This window comes from Dama dama, chromosome 1 (assembly GCF_033118175.1).
Source record: "Dama dama isolate Ldn47 chromosome 1, ASM3311817v1, whole genome shotgun sequence".
Taxonomy (NCBI): domain Eukaryota; kingdom Metazoa; phylum Chordata; class Mammalia; order Artiodactyla; family Cervidae; genus Dama; species Dama dama.
In genome coordinates, this window is record NC_083681.1 from 39,162,486 (window position 1) to 39,178,474 (window position 15,989).

Consider the following 15,989-nt stretch of genomic DNA (forward strand, 5'->3'; position numbering starts at 1 on the left):
ATGTTCTTAACTGGAACTCACTCTCAGTTGATGAACTGAAAATGAGCAATCTTCCCTGGAAAACTGTTCAGCAGTATTTACTGAAGCTGAGCTTATACATTCCCTATGACCCAGTACTGCCACTCCTAAATCAACAGAAATGCAGACATGTATGCACCAAATGACACCTACCAGATATTCACAGTAGCATCATTTGTAGCAGCACCTTTCAGTCAAAAATAAACAAATTACTACTACCTACAACAACAGGGATTATCTCACAAACAGTCTTAAGTGAAAGTTCAGTTCAGTTCAGTTGCTCAGTCATGTCTGACTCTTTGCGACCCCATGAATCGCAGCACGCCAGGCCTCCCTGTCCATCACAAACTCCCGGAGTTTACCCAAACCCACGTCCACAGAGTTGGTGATACCATCCAACCATCTCATCCTCTATCGTCCCCTTCTCCTCCTGCCCCCAATCCCTCCCAGCGTCAGGGTCTTTTCAAATGAGTCAACTCTGCATGAGGTGGCCAAAGTATTGGAGTTTCAGCTTCAGCATCAGTCCTTCCAATGAACACCCAGGACTTATCTTCTTCAGGATGGACTGGTTGGATCTCCTTGCAGTCCAAGGGACTCTCGTGAAAGTAGACAGACACAAAAGAATACAAAAAGTACGATGACATTTATATGAAGTCCAAAATCAGGAAAAGCAATAATCTATGAACCTAGAGGTCAGATCAGTGCTTTCAAGTGTGGGAAGGGGACACAAGGAGTGATTCTGAAGTGCAGGTCCTTCTATTCCTTGATCTGGGTGCCAGTTGCATGAGTATATTCAACAAGTGATGATTCACCAAGATGCAAGACTTGTGAACTTTTCTGTATTAAAATTTTGTTTTGTAAGAATATTATTAAACAATGTTTCTGAATGATGAGTACGCATCTTTTTGTATATCTGTGCAGAACATTTAAAGGGCTACCCATAAACTCAGCTTCCCAAAATGATGCATTCCTGAAGGTTCTAGAAAACGAAGGTTTTACTTTACCTTATTGAACACAATCCAGAAGATGGAGGCTCTGGAGGCTGAACTTGGCGTTTCAAGCCATAATTACCGGTGGTGATGACTGTGTCACACAGTGTAATTTGAAGGAAGAGAGGAGATCCCCATCCCTCTAGTGAGCCCCATTATATGACTCCTCAAAGGAACAAACGTGCAGTGTGTTCTGAGTCCCAGTATTGACTGAAGACAACTGCTTGGCAATAAATAATAGCATCTTCTCTCTAATGACTCCTCCCAAGTTCTTCCCAAGAGAGGTCATTAAGAGACGCAGGAAATTAAAGAAAAAAGCTTATGAAGGATTAAAATAAAAAATTTTTTAAAAGTCCATTTGGAGCCACTCTGGAGCATATATAGGGAACTGGTTAAAAGCAAAGATTTCAGATTAGAGTCCCAGAGCTACCACTTAATAAGTATATGACCTTATTTAACCTCCCTGTTACTCATTTTTAAAAAACGGGTTTAATAATATTACCTTTCTTTATGAATGTAAAGATGACTAAATAAACATTTACCACAGTGCCTGGCATATATATAAAGGATTCAAAATTGTAAAGGATGATGATGGTGGTCTTGGTGATGTTGGGAATGAAGATGATGATCAAAATGATGATGATGATAAAGATCATGACACTCAGCAAGCTGATTAACCTACAATGAGTTTTAAAAAGCTGGTCCTCAGGGTCAATCTCGGAGAAGGCAATGGCACCCCACTCCAGTACTCTTGCCTGGAAAATCCCATGGACGGAGGAGCCTGGTAGGTTGCAGTCCATGGGGTCACGAAGAGTCAGACACAACTGAGCGACTTCACTTTCACTTTTCACTTTCACACATTGGAGAAGGAAATGGCAACCCACTCCAGTGTTCTTGCCTGGAGAATCCCAGGGATGGGGGAGCCTGGTGGGCTGCCATCTATGGGGTCGCACAGAGTTGGATACGACTGAAGTGACTTAGCAGCAGCAGCAGCAGCAGGGTCAATCTCCAGAGGCTGAGTCTCCGGAGACAATGGAGGACCACTGAGAGGACTGCAGTGGAGATCATTGTCTTTGGGGCTGATAGTCACAGGGCCAGGTTCTGCACAGGTTTGGATAAGTCTTTATAATTAACTGAGTCTTCTTGCAGCTCCTCACGCCCTAGAGAGTGAGTCTCATGATGGCCTCTCAGCCCCTCCCACCCCCACACAATATAGCCTTTCAACACACCTTTTTTTTCCCCTTGAATACTTCTCACCCAATCTCAATTAAATATTTGTGAGTTATTTGTTAAATGCTGGTCTCCTCTAATAACTTGTAAACTTTATGAAACACAGACCCATTCTGTCTTGAACTACATCTCTAGAGACACACAGAGAAAAGACCTAGCCTCTGCACACAGTCTAAGAGCTGGGGGAAAAGGCTGCATTGGCAAGTATTTTTATATGATGGGTGTTATGGATGTATGAATGAAGTGCTCTGGGATCCCAGAGGAGAGAACGTCTGTGTCTACTGGGGGAGTTAAAGGTGAGTCATGGAAGAAGGGGCATTTGAGCTGCAAACTGAATGAAGTATAGGAGTTTGTCCAGTGGAAAAGAGGAACAACAGCATCTCAGAGAGAGGGGAAGGCATGGTGGGCCAGCTTTGGCTTTACAAACCAGAAGTAAGTCTGTATTTTATTAGTTGCAAGCTGGGAGAGAGGATATTATAAGAGGCTAGGGGAGGAAGAGGAGAAGCGTCTTTGAAACATCTTTGAAGTCTTGCTAAGAAGTGTGGATACCATTCTGGAGGTGACAAGGACACAATGGAGGGTTTGAGTTGGGGAATGTCGTATTAATTTATGTTTTAGGAAAACCAGACTGGAAGACGGATTACAACCTTTCCCTAAAAACCAGCTCAGAGGCAAGGGCTTCTCTGGCCTGCCTTGTTTATATGAGGACTGATGTTTCACACTGGGGCCTGGCCTCAGATCTCCACCTAAGGTGGAGTTCTCCCCTCCTAAGTATATGAAAACTCCAGTCCCACCTAATTCCCAAAGAACCTTCTGGCCTTTCAAATATTGGTTTGTCAACCCTCTAATATAAACTTCAGGGCATCTGCTATGCCTGTTGTCATCACTGGATCTTGTCTAGGCCACTCTCCCCACCCTACCTCTGGGCTTCAGACCCTTCCAGTCCCAACCTCAATGAGAAGATCTTAAACCAGATTCCAGTTCCATTACAAGGCCAGCCCCTGCCATCCACCTGCTCTATGTTACTGAGATGCCAAGTCTTCATGCCCCACATATCAGCAACAATGAACTTGAGCTGCCACCTCAACTTGTAACATGGGGCTGGCTGTAAGGACTGCCGGAGTATGACATTAGCTATAGTGGTCCCGTCCTGATTCTGCACTTGCAGAGCTCTGGACAGCTGTGACTCACATGCCTCACTTAGAAACTGGCAGTTCAGCCCACCTAGCCAGGAGCTGGCAGGTGGTGCTTAATGACAGGTTGGCAAATACGAAGGCAGGACTACAAATCCTGGGTGAGCAAGGGTGAGCCAGTCATGGGGTGGGGCTGGCTTATGCTGTTCTCTTGGATGACCTTCCTCAGTGAATGTTCCCAACATTCCCTGGGAGAGATGAACTCCCTCCCATTCAAAACTAAAGATCATGCATATTTAAAGTTTTAAGGACTGTAGGTATGGATGTGTAATGGTTGTAGCTAACAGATCTGGGTTCAAATTCCTGTTTTCTACATGTTGCTGTGCTGTGCTTAGTCACTTAGTTGTGGCTGACTCTTTGCGACCCCATGGACTGTAGCCCACCAGGCTCCTCCGTCCACGGGAATTCTCCAGGCAAGAACACTGTAGTGGGTTGCCATGCCCTCTGCTTTCTACATGTTACCTTGGGCTGATTATTTAACTTCTCATTATCTCAGCTGACAATCTCCTGTAAAATGGCACTAATAGTATTTATATTGTTATTATGACAATTAATGAATATTTATAATATTAAGTATTTATAAATTTTGCTAATAAAATATATTTAAAGATAAATGAGTTTCCTCTCCTAAAAGAGGGATCATCACTATCATTTCATGCATTTGTCGTAAAGACTAAAGGAGATAAGGTATACAAATACATTGCACAACTCAAGAGAAGTTCATTCTTTCCCCCATGTGCTCCCTCATTGTGGAACAGCTGGGAGCCAGGTGAATGGGCCCTGAGCTGACCAATATGTAGATGGGAAGAGGAATGGATGGGAAGGATGCTTCCCTCTCAGAGATATACCAGCCAAGAGAATGCAGCTGGGGATTTGGACTAGGGAAGGAAGTTCTAAGGAACACATGCTAAGATACCCACATCTCCCTTTCCTCTGACCATGTAATCTTTGGGGCTGCCAATCATTGTCTCCCTTCTCCTTCCTGAAATATCAAGTCACAGAAGTGACACAGAAGCAATTTACCTCCATATTGTAATGTATCCCATTCCCCTGGGTACGTGACCTATCAGAACCCTTCCCTGGAATTTTTCAGTTTGGAATTAAAGGGAAAAGCACTTTTCTTTCACTTACAGAACTGAACTGAAAGACTTTTCACTGAAGGTTGTTAACAGTTACCTTCCCTGGCATTCCCTAGAGAAAGTTTATCTGCAGTAAGAAAAACTATGTCAACACACAAAAATGCTGCCAAGAGATAAAGGATGGAAAGAGAGAGAAGGCAAAAAAAGGGACTGGAAACAATGGAGAGGAAAGGAAAAGGGAGAGAAAAAGAGAAAGAGAGAGAACTTTGTTCAAGTCCCTAGATCCATTTAAACCTGAAGCCAGATCCACCCCTGAACTTTCCAAATATAAGGCTCAATAATTCTATTTTTTGCTTTAGTTAGACTTTGTTCCTGTTACTTGCAGTGGAAAGACTCTGGACTAATTTGGGAGCAAAGAAAGAAAATAATTCGACCTAGACTGTAAGATTCATTAACAAGCTAAAGAAACAGTATCTGTAACTAAACTGAGGTGGTTGACCAGCAGGGTGGCAGTTAGTATTTAAATGTCATTGAGGCAACAGAAAATTGGTTGACTTCCAAGCTATTTTAATTGGATGTCAGCTTTTTAGACAAAGATTTTAAGGCAGGTCAGAATGCTCTGTCCTAAGCCCTGACCTGCTCATCATTCTTACCAACTTCTTAGATAAAGATTTCTAAGGCTTGTCAAAATTGTGGATGATCCAAAATTAGATTATGTGAATAGGTCACTCAATGACAGAATCCAGATTCATGAATGGTTGACAGCTAGCAGGATGGGCCCAAACATGCTGGATTAAGTCTAATGGGGAATCATATCAAAGCTGATATTCAAGGAACAGTTTCACTAGTACAGGCAAAGGAGGGCAGCAAGCCTTCCCATCAAATCTCAGGAATTTTTTGCTGGCTGCAAGCTCAGTATGATTCCAGAGTATGACACAGCTGCCAAAACAGCGAACACGAGACCTGGCAAGCTTAACACAAACACAGTGTCCAGAACGAGGGAGATAATCCTTCCACCATGTTCCCTCCCTATCAGAGCACATCTGGAGTCCAAGGTGCAGGGAATAAGAAACAGGGTCCCACAAAGAATGGTTGAAGAAACAAGCAATTTAATCAGGATTTATGGCAGCTGTTTCTCCACAAACACCTCAAGGTCTGACACTTGGCCAAGGGGAGACCTTACTTTGCTGGACTCCAAGAGACAGACCCCAAACGATGAGTAGAAGTTACACGTGAGGCAGTCTCTGGCTGCCGAGATGTACAATACGACGCAGTCCACCGCGGCTCAGGCTCCGCTCGTGCGAGCGTTGTCACCTACAGCAAGCTCGCAGCTCTTCCCTCCCACCACTTCACAGCCAAGGCAGGGGAATGCCACCACTGTGTCGTCGGTTTTGAGGACACGCCACTGGCCACTGTGTTGACAGTAACAGGACAGGGCGGTGATGTGACCTGGTGCTAAAGTATGTGGGACTAGGAGGCTGGGGAAGCACATGCACAGAGAAGTCACCACCTTCTCTTTGCGTCTCATCATCTTGCTTTAAAAAAAAAGATAGAAAGAAAGGATATAGATTTCTGGAATCCAGCCTTTTGCTAGGGTGGGGCCAGTGAAGATATATATATACATATATATATATAATATAATATATGTGTGTGTACACGTGTGTGTATATATATTTAACTTTTCAAGGGATTCTGATGCATAGCTAGGTTTGGAAACCACACACATAACTCACAAAGTGCTGATTTCAGGGAAAGTCACTTTAATAACTGGTGTCTAGGTTTGAGGGCTCAACAATCCCCTGTGCCCTCTTCTCCAGGTAGTCAGAGTCAGCACCTGAGGCTGCAGCTGCTTCCCTTTGCTCCCTTGCCTGCTGTCCATGTGCTCCTCACCTCTGAACCATCAACAATTCCGCTTTCCACTGTGCATGGGACTGCTAGTCTTTCCCTTCCAACAGCCGTCACCCTGGACCCAGACCATCTGCCAGCCCTCAGGCTCCAGCCAATACCCCCAGGGCACTGAGCATCCTTTCTCTCTGCTGCCACCGCCTGGAGATCCTTGCCATCTGTCCCCATCCCTTGGCCTCACCTCTGTCTGGCAGAGGGAGAAATGCTGTCCCTTCCTTCTATCCAGCTCTCTTAGAGGAAGATCTCACATCTCTCTCTCAGAGGGGTTCTTGGGATTTAAACAATACTTTCATTTTTCTGTGAATAATGATTTAGGGCCTGTGATGGCCACACAATGTTCCGGGTGCTGGCAATAAAGTAGCCAATAATAAAGGACAAGCCTTTGCTCTCATAAAGCTTGTATTCTGGCTTGAGGAAGCAGGTGATAAACAAGATCATTTCAGAGAGTGGTTCAGGGCTATGAAGAAAATAACACCAGGCAAAAGTAATGGGAAACATCAATTGGTGGTCAGAGAAGCCTCTTTAAAGAAATGACATCTGAGCTGAGACATAAAAGACAGAGTGAGTCATAGAAAGATCAGGGGGTAGGGCATTCTAGGCATGGAGAAGAGCATATACAAAGGCCCTGGAGTGGGAATGAGCTCGGTGTATTTGGGAAATTCAAAGGGCAGGGTTGCTGCTGTGAGGAGGAGGTGGAGAAAGAAAAGGAGGAAAAGAAAATGGAGAGAGAGGAGGAGAGGGGGGGGAAGGGAAGAAGAGGAGCATCAGAAGAGCTTCCTGCAACACCGAGAATTCAGGTCTTCCCACTACTGCATCTGCCCATCCTCCCACACTCCCACCCCCCACACAGTGTTTTGTACTTGAAGCCCTTCCCTGTCCTTCCCACCCCCAGACCCCCACCTGGTCTGTGTTTGCAAATATCAGAACTACAACAGTAGACCGGATCCAGGTTATTTCCCCTGGGTCTCCTGGACCCCAGCAAATCAGTGGATGTGAGCAGGCTCCCGTTTAAAGTTTCCCTGAACTTTTCATGGCAGTTTTGAATACTTGTTCTAGTTCAGTCAGCCAGCTGGAGAGGGACAACTTAACTTGTATAAGTGAGTGCTCAAGTTTTAAACTTTGAAAGTTAGAAGCCTTGTCTATGTAGAGCTCAAAAAGGCCTTCTTGGGGTGTTACCTCACTGCTTACTCTTCCTATCCTAGCCTCAACTCCAGCCCAGCCAAGATACCCAGTAAAAACGGGAAACTTTAAATCAGCAAGAACTAGCCAGCCACACAGATAGCTTGTGTGACATGGTGAGCTCTCTGACATAGTAGGTGCTCCAGAGAAATGCATGTGACTGGAACCAGACACAACTGCACACCATTAGATTAAAAACAGAGAGAGGAAATAATACTTGAGATCATTTGGGCCACTTGCCACTTCCCAGCTCATGCTCACTCAGGCACATACATGTATTCATGTGCCTGAGTGAGCATGAGCTGGGACTCTTGGTTCTCCCAGTTCATCAGATGGTATTTCATACGTGTCACGTCAGTGTCTAGGGACATGCAAACCAATGGTTTTATACAGTATTCAGCCGAGGAAACATTGGTCTCTTCCAATGTTGGAGGGAAAAATAGATGCTGGACTTCCTGAGAAATATCAGTATGTTTCTATTCCCACTAACAAAACTATCTGCAGGGGCACATAAATAAGGCTAGTTTGAATCTAGTATCCTTGTGATAATTTACGTACATTTGCAAAGGATTTTTAAGGAGTAATTTTCACTTATGTGATTTTGCTTTCCATAATGACTCTTGAATCTAACCCTCAAGATAGGACTCTTCTCTTGAAAAACACACATGTATGTATGTATATATAGAATATATGTAGAATATATGTACATATAGATTCACTATGTTGTACACCTGAAACTAACATTGTAAATCAACTATATCAATTAAAAAACTTTGATATCAGAAAATTTAGTAAAGTCCATAGCAAATTAAGAGCACTTATTTTAAAATTAATCTTAATAAAACAATATCAGATCAATGGGGTCTGATTTGAGGGAAATTATCCATTAAAAGGATGAAAATGATATTCTTCATTAAGAATTTAAAAATCTAAAAAAAATGTAAATTCATTCTTTTTCATTCTAAATGTATATCCCAGTGAATTTTTTCTTTCCTCCTTTCCCCTTCCTCTGTTTCTCCTTCTTCCCCTCTTCTCTTTTTTCCTCTCCCTCTCTTGCATTTTCTTGCTTTTCCAACTTTTCCCTCATCCTTTCTTTCCCTGCTGCTTCCTCCTTTACTGAGGAAGAAGGTGAGGCAGACAAGCTACTCTAACATATTGGCCCCTTTTTTCTTCTCAGTATGAACCCTATCAGCGCATCACATGCAAGCACATGTACACACACACACACACACCCAACACTCCTTCCCTCTAATGATTCACACACCATTGAGAAAACTCACCTAGAGGACATGTCACTGAGCAAGAGAACGTGAGACATTATTTTTCCAGGGGAGATACATTTTACTTGTTAATAAGTGTACAGTAGAAACAAATGAAAAACAAGTAAAATTAATTTTAACTATATTTTATTTAGCTTGCATATGCAATTATTGGGGCTTCCCTGGTGGCTCAGTGGTACAAAGATTCTGCCTGCCAAGCAGGAGATGCAGGTTCAGTCCCTGGGTCAGGAAGATTCCCTGGAGAAGGAAATGGCAACCCACTCTTTGCCCAGAAAATCTCATGAACAAAGGAGTATGGCGGCCTACAGTCCATGCGGTTGAGTTGGACACAACTTAGCAACTAAACAACAATTGAAATTATCATTTCAATATGTTATTAATACAAAATATTGTTAATGAGAAGTTTATTCTTTTTCTCATACTAATTATTCAACAACCAGTGTGTGTCTTATATTTATAGCACAGCTTAATTTGGACTAGCCATGTTTCAGGTACTGTGACTTGTGGCTACTTCTGGATTGCAGAGTGCTAGAAGACACAGGGCAACGAGAGAAGGAACCTGGGTTCCTGGGTGGCCATGTGCAGCAAGCTGCCCATCATCTTGGACTTCCCATTTACCTCTCATTTAAAACATTGTATTCTCTGGCCTTTTTGTAATGAGCTTAGCCTGTATCCTAAGTAATACAAGATGGCTAAAGTTTTTTCCTCTACAGAAATTGGTATTGATCTACATCTGTCATTCTATGTATAATAAGCAAATAGCATGTTTGTAAACATTTCAACAATTATAATCTCTTGTTCCAGTTCAGTCAGCCAGCTGGAGAGGTACACTTAACTTGTATAGGTAAGTACTCAAGTTTTAAACCTTGAAAAATTTCAATTTATATGCTTCATTTTTTGTACGCTCTGACTTTTGTGTTTCATCAAACTCAAAGGAACAAGCCCCACAACCATTAAGCATTTATATATGTATACATCTTTTTAATTTTTATTAATGATTTGAACTACTTAAAAAAAGAGAGCAAAAGTTAAAAATTAAAGTTATATAATAAAAAGAAAAGAGCAAACAAGAGGGTCACTCATAAATAATTACAATATCATCAGCAGTGCTTAATTCTAAAAAACCACTACATAAAAAGTTTATTTAAAAGACCTCATCCAGCTTAAGTTTTTCATATTCTATGTATATACTTTTCAAACGTATAATTTTACCGACATGGTAGTATAATATCTGCATGTAAAAATAAAACAAGAGTCAAATTAAGGTTTCTTTCTTTCCAATTTGTTTCTGTTTCCCCACAAACAAAAGGAATTGGTCAACATCTGGCAAGGTTCTTCATGTTTCTAAATTAATCCTTTGGTTTATGGGCAAATGCAATACTGAAATCTACAAGAAGAAAAAGAGCAAATGTAAATAAGGACCCATCACTTCAGACTTAGTGTCCCAAGATATGTCAGTTATTATCTTGATTTGTTGTTGCTGTTTTCCTTCAACAAAGACACACCACCCGGAAGACTGAGGGTAGCAGGGTGAATTCATTCCACTAATTCATTTTATTGAGTCAGTATAGAAAACTAGTTATGAGTACAGATTTAGCAGTTAGAGATCCCTTAGTTTGTATCCTTACTCCACTGATTATTGAGGCTTAGTGTCCTCAACTGTAAAATAAAAATAGTAAATTGTCCCAAAGTACTGGAAAGAATATGCAAGATGAGTAGGAAGCACTTAACACAATGTCTTATCCAGTGTTAGCTGCCAAGTATTTTTCTATTTCCAAAATAAATAATGATCTCATAACATTATATATATGTATGTATGTACGTGTGCATGTATATATATATAATATATCCTACTGTATGACAGTTTCTTTTGACATGGATTATTTCTAATTCTCACAGCTCTAATTCTCACAGCTACACTAGCACAGTGGGAGAAGCTGTCTCATTTTACAGGTGGAGAAACTGTGGCTCAGAAAGGTAAAGTGGCCTGCCTATAGTCACACAGTGAATGTGTGACTGAGCCAGAGTGGAAACAGACCCAGCCAACATCAAAGCCTGTGTTCTTTCTACCAGGTGGAGATGGGACACTCTGGGACACACATTCTTATGACAGTGTGTGCCCCAGAATGAGAAAAAGAAAGAGAAGGCAAAGCAGCTTTGGAGGTCTCCAAACCTCCCGGTTTAGAATAAATCCCTTAATTATGCTTGAAGTTGGACAAGCTTTTGAAATCTCGCCTGGACATTCTTTCCCCATCAAGTTCCTTGAAATTTCCCTTTAAAGAGCATCTAGGAAAAGCCACTCTCATTAGCCAGGGTCTGGCTTTATTTTCCTAATAAACAGACCTTTGGACAGACAAAAGAGTCTCTTATTTTCAATCAATTCTTGAACATTTCAGCTGATTTTCTTCTATTTGGCTTGAAATTGTGATCTGGGAATGACTGGTCCTGCAAATTGTCCTCCTATAAGGGAAGCCCCTTGAGGATCCTCAACTTGTTATTTTTAATCACTGTAATCTCTTTTTCAAAGGAGGCCATGGTCAGAAACAGAGCAAGCCTTTCAGAGCTTTCTAAAGCACAATTATTGCAGAGGGAGTGGTATTGAGGGAAAGAGGGAGGGAGGGTAGAGATGTGGTGGGAGAGAGGAGGCAGTCAATATAGTACTAACAACTTGGGAAAAGGCTGAATCATCATCTCAATTGGATCCTGACTGTTGAGAAGAAACCCCATGTTTCCTTTTTTTTTTTTTTTTTTTTAAATAGTGACCATTTTACTCCAGTCTAGAATATCTAAAGGATACGATGAGATGGGAGGGTGGGAGTGGCGGCATGGAGAGTGGAAGCTCTCTGGGGATGAACTGGAATCCTGAGGACAAAGGTTTGAGGCAGGAAAACAGGCCATTGATTCCAAAGATTGTGAGGTGCTCTAATTCAGTAAAAAAATAAAAAAGCAAACAGAACACCAGGGGAATGTTAATTTCCACAGCCCTAAGTCAATACCTGGAGCAGAATGTATTAGATTTACCTCTAATGTAACTATTCTAAGAAAGTATAAGCCAACAGAAAATGTCAAAAACCAGGCCAGTGCCCTTTTTCTTCCTAACTTTGAGTGGCGGAATCAGGTTTGCTAATCCAAAGTACTGACTCAGAAGGCATTAGCCTGGTTCCTGCAAGATCTCTTAGCCACCAGAAAAGAGGTAAGATAATTGCCCACCAATAGCCTGAGTAGGGCATCAGAGTTCAAGACTAACATTGTAGGCTGGCATAATCTATAAGGTGAAAGTCTAATCCCAGTTTTCACCTGCTGTCCATGGATACTTAGGCCATCATGGAACCCGTCTATTCACGTGAATCCCAGATGCATCTCTGTCTCAGTGCTGGGATCCCTCACTGCCAGTGCTCAGCCAAACTGGGAAGATTCATGTGGGAAGAGAGACCCAGTAGGACTCTTGGGCTGCAGACTAACCTTGATTATCCCCAAAAGAAATTCTCCTGGTCCTAAACTAGGAATAGTCTTAAGCAAACCTCCTAATATGGAGAAATCATTCATTCATTCAGTTATTTTATGAGAACCAGGTAACTGGCATCCATTGGTAGATTGGCTTGAAGGAGTGCTGAGAAAACCTACTTTTAGACACACAGACGCACACGTGGCAGAAACAAAATTGAACCTGACCGTGTACATCCCTCAATTATTAAACCGTTTGGGCCTCATAGACAACTCAAACTAATATATACGAGGAACCCACTGTAGCTCAGGCACGCTCATCTTTATGCACTCATTTACTCCCTAAGACCGCCCAGGGTAGCTGGACAAACATCTGATTTCAATAACTGGGAAATAGGATCCGAGAAATTAAAGGACTTGCACAAGGTCACACAGCTACTAAACCCGGGACGGACTGCAGAGCCACCTCTTTCGCTGCCACGTGGAGCTGGGGCAGTTTTCCCAGGGAACTCAGGTCCTCGGTTTGGGGGAGGGCTGAAGAGGCCAGTGGGGTTACGCCCACTTCCCTCCCGTCCACGGAGGGGACTGGCTGTTTCCCCGCTGGGGGGAAGAGGCTGCGACCGCATGTAGGTTCGGCTTGCTGGGCTGCCGGGCCAACCCGCTGCCAGCGCGCTGGGGGCCGGGCCGGGTGTTCTCCACCCCACCCCCAGCCTTCCGCGCAGAGTACCCCCCGCCCCCTCCCCGCCTAGCCGCACGGGCTTGCAAGGACTGCCCGCCAGGCATGGAGCGCGTCCACAAGCCGACTATGCTTTGGGTAGCTCCAGGCGGAGAGAATCGGGAACACAAACCCAGGAAAATGGGAGAAGCATTCTGGAAAGGGTGGTCCCTGGTTCTGGTCGCCTGTGTGACCCGGGCTCCAGCTGGCACTACCCCAAACTTTCTCCAATGTTGCCCCCATAGCTTCCTCTCGCGACGCTTAGGAACGGGGGAAAGTGGGGATGGAAGGGCGGTGGCTGTGGGCCCGTTTGCCCCACGAGTGCCCCGAAGCCCCTCTCTTCCTTGCTTAGCCCCAGAATTGACTTATGAAAGGGCCCGGGGTGAAGAGACACGTGCCCTGTCACTCCCCGCCCGCGGGGCCCCGGGTGAGGCTGGGCAGGCTTCCTTCCCTGCCTGGTGTCCTGGCTCCTGATGGAGAACGGCAGCGAAAAGATGCATGGGGAGCTGACCCGGCTTAAGAGAGGGGCTCTGGGCTCTGGGCATGGCGTCAGGGGTCTTCAGGTCTGTGCTGGTCGAGCTGCCTGTGAGGCCCGGGAGGCGCTCACTTGCTTTGGACATCCCCTCTCTGCGCTCCCGAAAGCCGGCTGTCAGCTGAGGAACTTAGAGACCGCTTTTCTGGGGGTACTGAGACTCGGGGTTGCGGGAGCCGCTCTGGCCTCCAGGGAGCAGGCCTCAGGAATCTGGGCTTCCCTTTCGGTCTTGATTGGATTCCCCTCCCTGTTCGAAACTACCTAGAGCTCTCAGTCCACTGGGAGCCTGTCCTAGAAATCCAGGGTCTTCTCCCTCGCCTGGGACCGTCAAAGAATATTTGGAGTTCTTTTCAGGCAACCTTCCGAAAAGCTTCAGGCTCTCCTCCTCTCCTCCCTCCGCCCTAGGACCAGTTAGGGGAGAAGCCCAAGTCCCTTCTCTTGTAGGGATCCGTCCGGGGAAGCTGGAATGACCGTCCCACTGGGGGCTGGTCTGTGAAAAGCTGATTTCCTCTCCTTCAGGGATGGGAGTGGGGAAAGCCGGAGTCACCACCCTGACTAGGACCCGACTAAAAGAAGCCAGGGTCCCCTCGACCCCAGAGACGGATCTGGAGAAAGGCGGCGAGTCTCCACCGCTCTCCTGGAACCGGCCGGGGTAGAAGCCAGGCCAGAGTGACGCGTCGCTCAGCTCCGGCCCACACCCGGGAACAGCGCTTCGGACTTGGGGGCTGCATCTCCTGGCTGCGGCCCCGCGACGGCGCCGGACACTGGCTCGGAGCTCAAAGGATAGGGCATCCAGGACAGAAGGGCCCTCGGCGGGCTGCGCTGGCACCGTGCGCCTGGGAACCGTGCGCCCTCCTCCGGCACCGCGCGGTCGGCGCCCTCCGGGGGCCAGGTCCCGCGCCCCCAACACCACGGCGGGCTACTTACCGCGGTAGCTGGTTCCCGGCTTATAGAAGTCGGGGTCGCCCTCCACGCGGAGGCGGAACTCGGTGTAGCCCTCGCGCCGCGTGCCCTGGACGCGCAGGATGCGGCTGCAGTAGCCCTCCGACTTGGGCACTTTGTCCAGGGTCTCGTCGGAGAAGGCCAGCGCCACCGCCAGGGGCAGCGCCAGGGCCAGCAGCGCTGGACCCCGGCTCAGCCTCAGGAGCACTGGGGACAGCCTCATCCTCGCGGGCCCCCAACTTTGTGCCCTGGCCGCTGGCTGTCGCCACACGACTCCTGCCCGAAGGGGTCCCCGCGGAAACGAGACCTGGCAGAGCCCAGGCGGGCAGCGGAGCTCCGAGCTGGTGCTGGCGACCCGGAGACCGTGCTGCCTAGGCTAGGCGGCTGCCGAGCTGCGCTGCGCTGAGCAGAGCCGAGCAAGCCCAGCAGCGCGAGGAAGGGAGGGCGGCGGCGAAGGAGGAGGAGGAGGGAGGGCTGATTTTGCCCAGATCCCCAGCGCAGCGCTGTTTTGTTTCTGAGCTGGCGATTAGCGGCGCGGTGGTGTTTATTTTGCGACGCTGAATTCCCAGGGTCTGGCGAGGAAATCATAGGGTCCAGGGACACTGCGGGCTCTGTCCCACCACGAGGCTGCCACCCCAACCCCTGGACCCTGTGGAGGCGGGTGCTCCAAGGAGGGACAGACTGAGAACTAACTTTTGTTGCATACCTACTCTGTGCCATGTTCTAATGCACTGTCTATACCTTATAAGATAAAGTCAAGCATGTATCTGCTGATACTTTTTAAGTTGACCTGTCTTTATATTTAGAAACATCTCTTAATAGTAGGCTTCCCTGGTGGCTCAGATGGTAAAGAATCTGCCTGCAATGCAGGAGACCTGTGTTCAATCCCTGGGTCCGGAAGATCTCCTGTAAAAGGAAATGGCAATCCACTCCTGTATTCTTGCCAGGAGAATTCCATTGACAGAGGAGCCTGGCAGGCTACAGTCCTTGGGGTTGCAAAGAGTCGGCCCCAACTAGCGATTATCATTCACCTCTGTGCCTGGCCATATTCTGGGAGGTTTACTTACATCTGCTCACCTTCTCCACTCTCACTGCACAGAATAAATGTGACATTACTTTCATTCATTTTACAGAGGAGCAAACTGAGGCTTTTGACCAGTTAAGTCAGGGTCAGATGCCATGGCTATCTGACTTTATTGCCCTTCTCATAGTGTGTTGGAACAGGTCAGACTGATGGATGGAAAGGAGCAAGAATGATTCATCCATTGGCCCCCGTAGGCACAGTGCTACGCCTTGTAATACTTTTGGCGATTCCTGAAAATGTTCTCTTTAAAATCAAAAGAAAAAAAAATTTAGGTCTAATAAAATATTTTACTATATAGTACTAATTTATGTGTACTTTGATTTACACAGTCATAAAATATAATGTTTACTGTTGCTTTATGAAGGAAGAAGCCCACAAAGACAAAAGTGCCTAGAGCCC

General features: G+C 45.6%; 1 protein-coding gene across 1 annotated transcript in view; it reads right to left on the reverse strand.

Annotated features, from left to right (window-relative positions):
• The window catches only part of SPON1 (spondin 1), a 301,416-nt gene extending 286,507 nt beyond the window's left edge, over positions 1 to 14,909 (reverse strand). The window contains exon 1 of the mRNA XM_061147291.1: positions 14,492 to 14,909. Within this exon, the coding sequence (XP_061003274.1) occupies positions 14,492 to 14,729 (238 nt within the window). The 5' untranslated portion in view covers positions 14,730 to 14,909. The remainder of the gene's footprint in view (positions 1 to 14,491) is intronic.
• Positions 14,910 to 15,989: the final 1,080 nt, after the last annotated feature.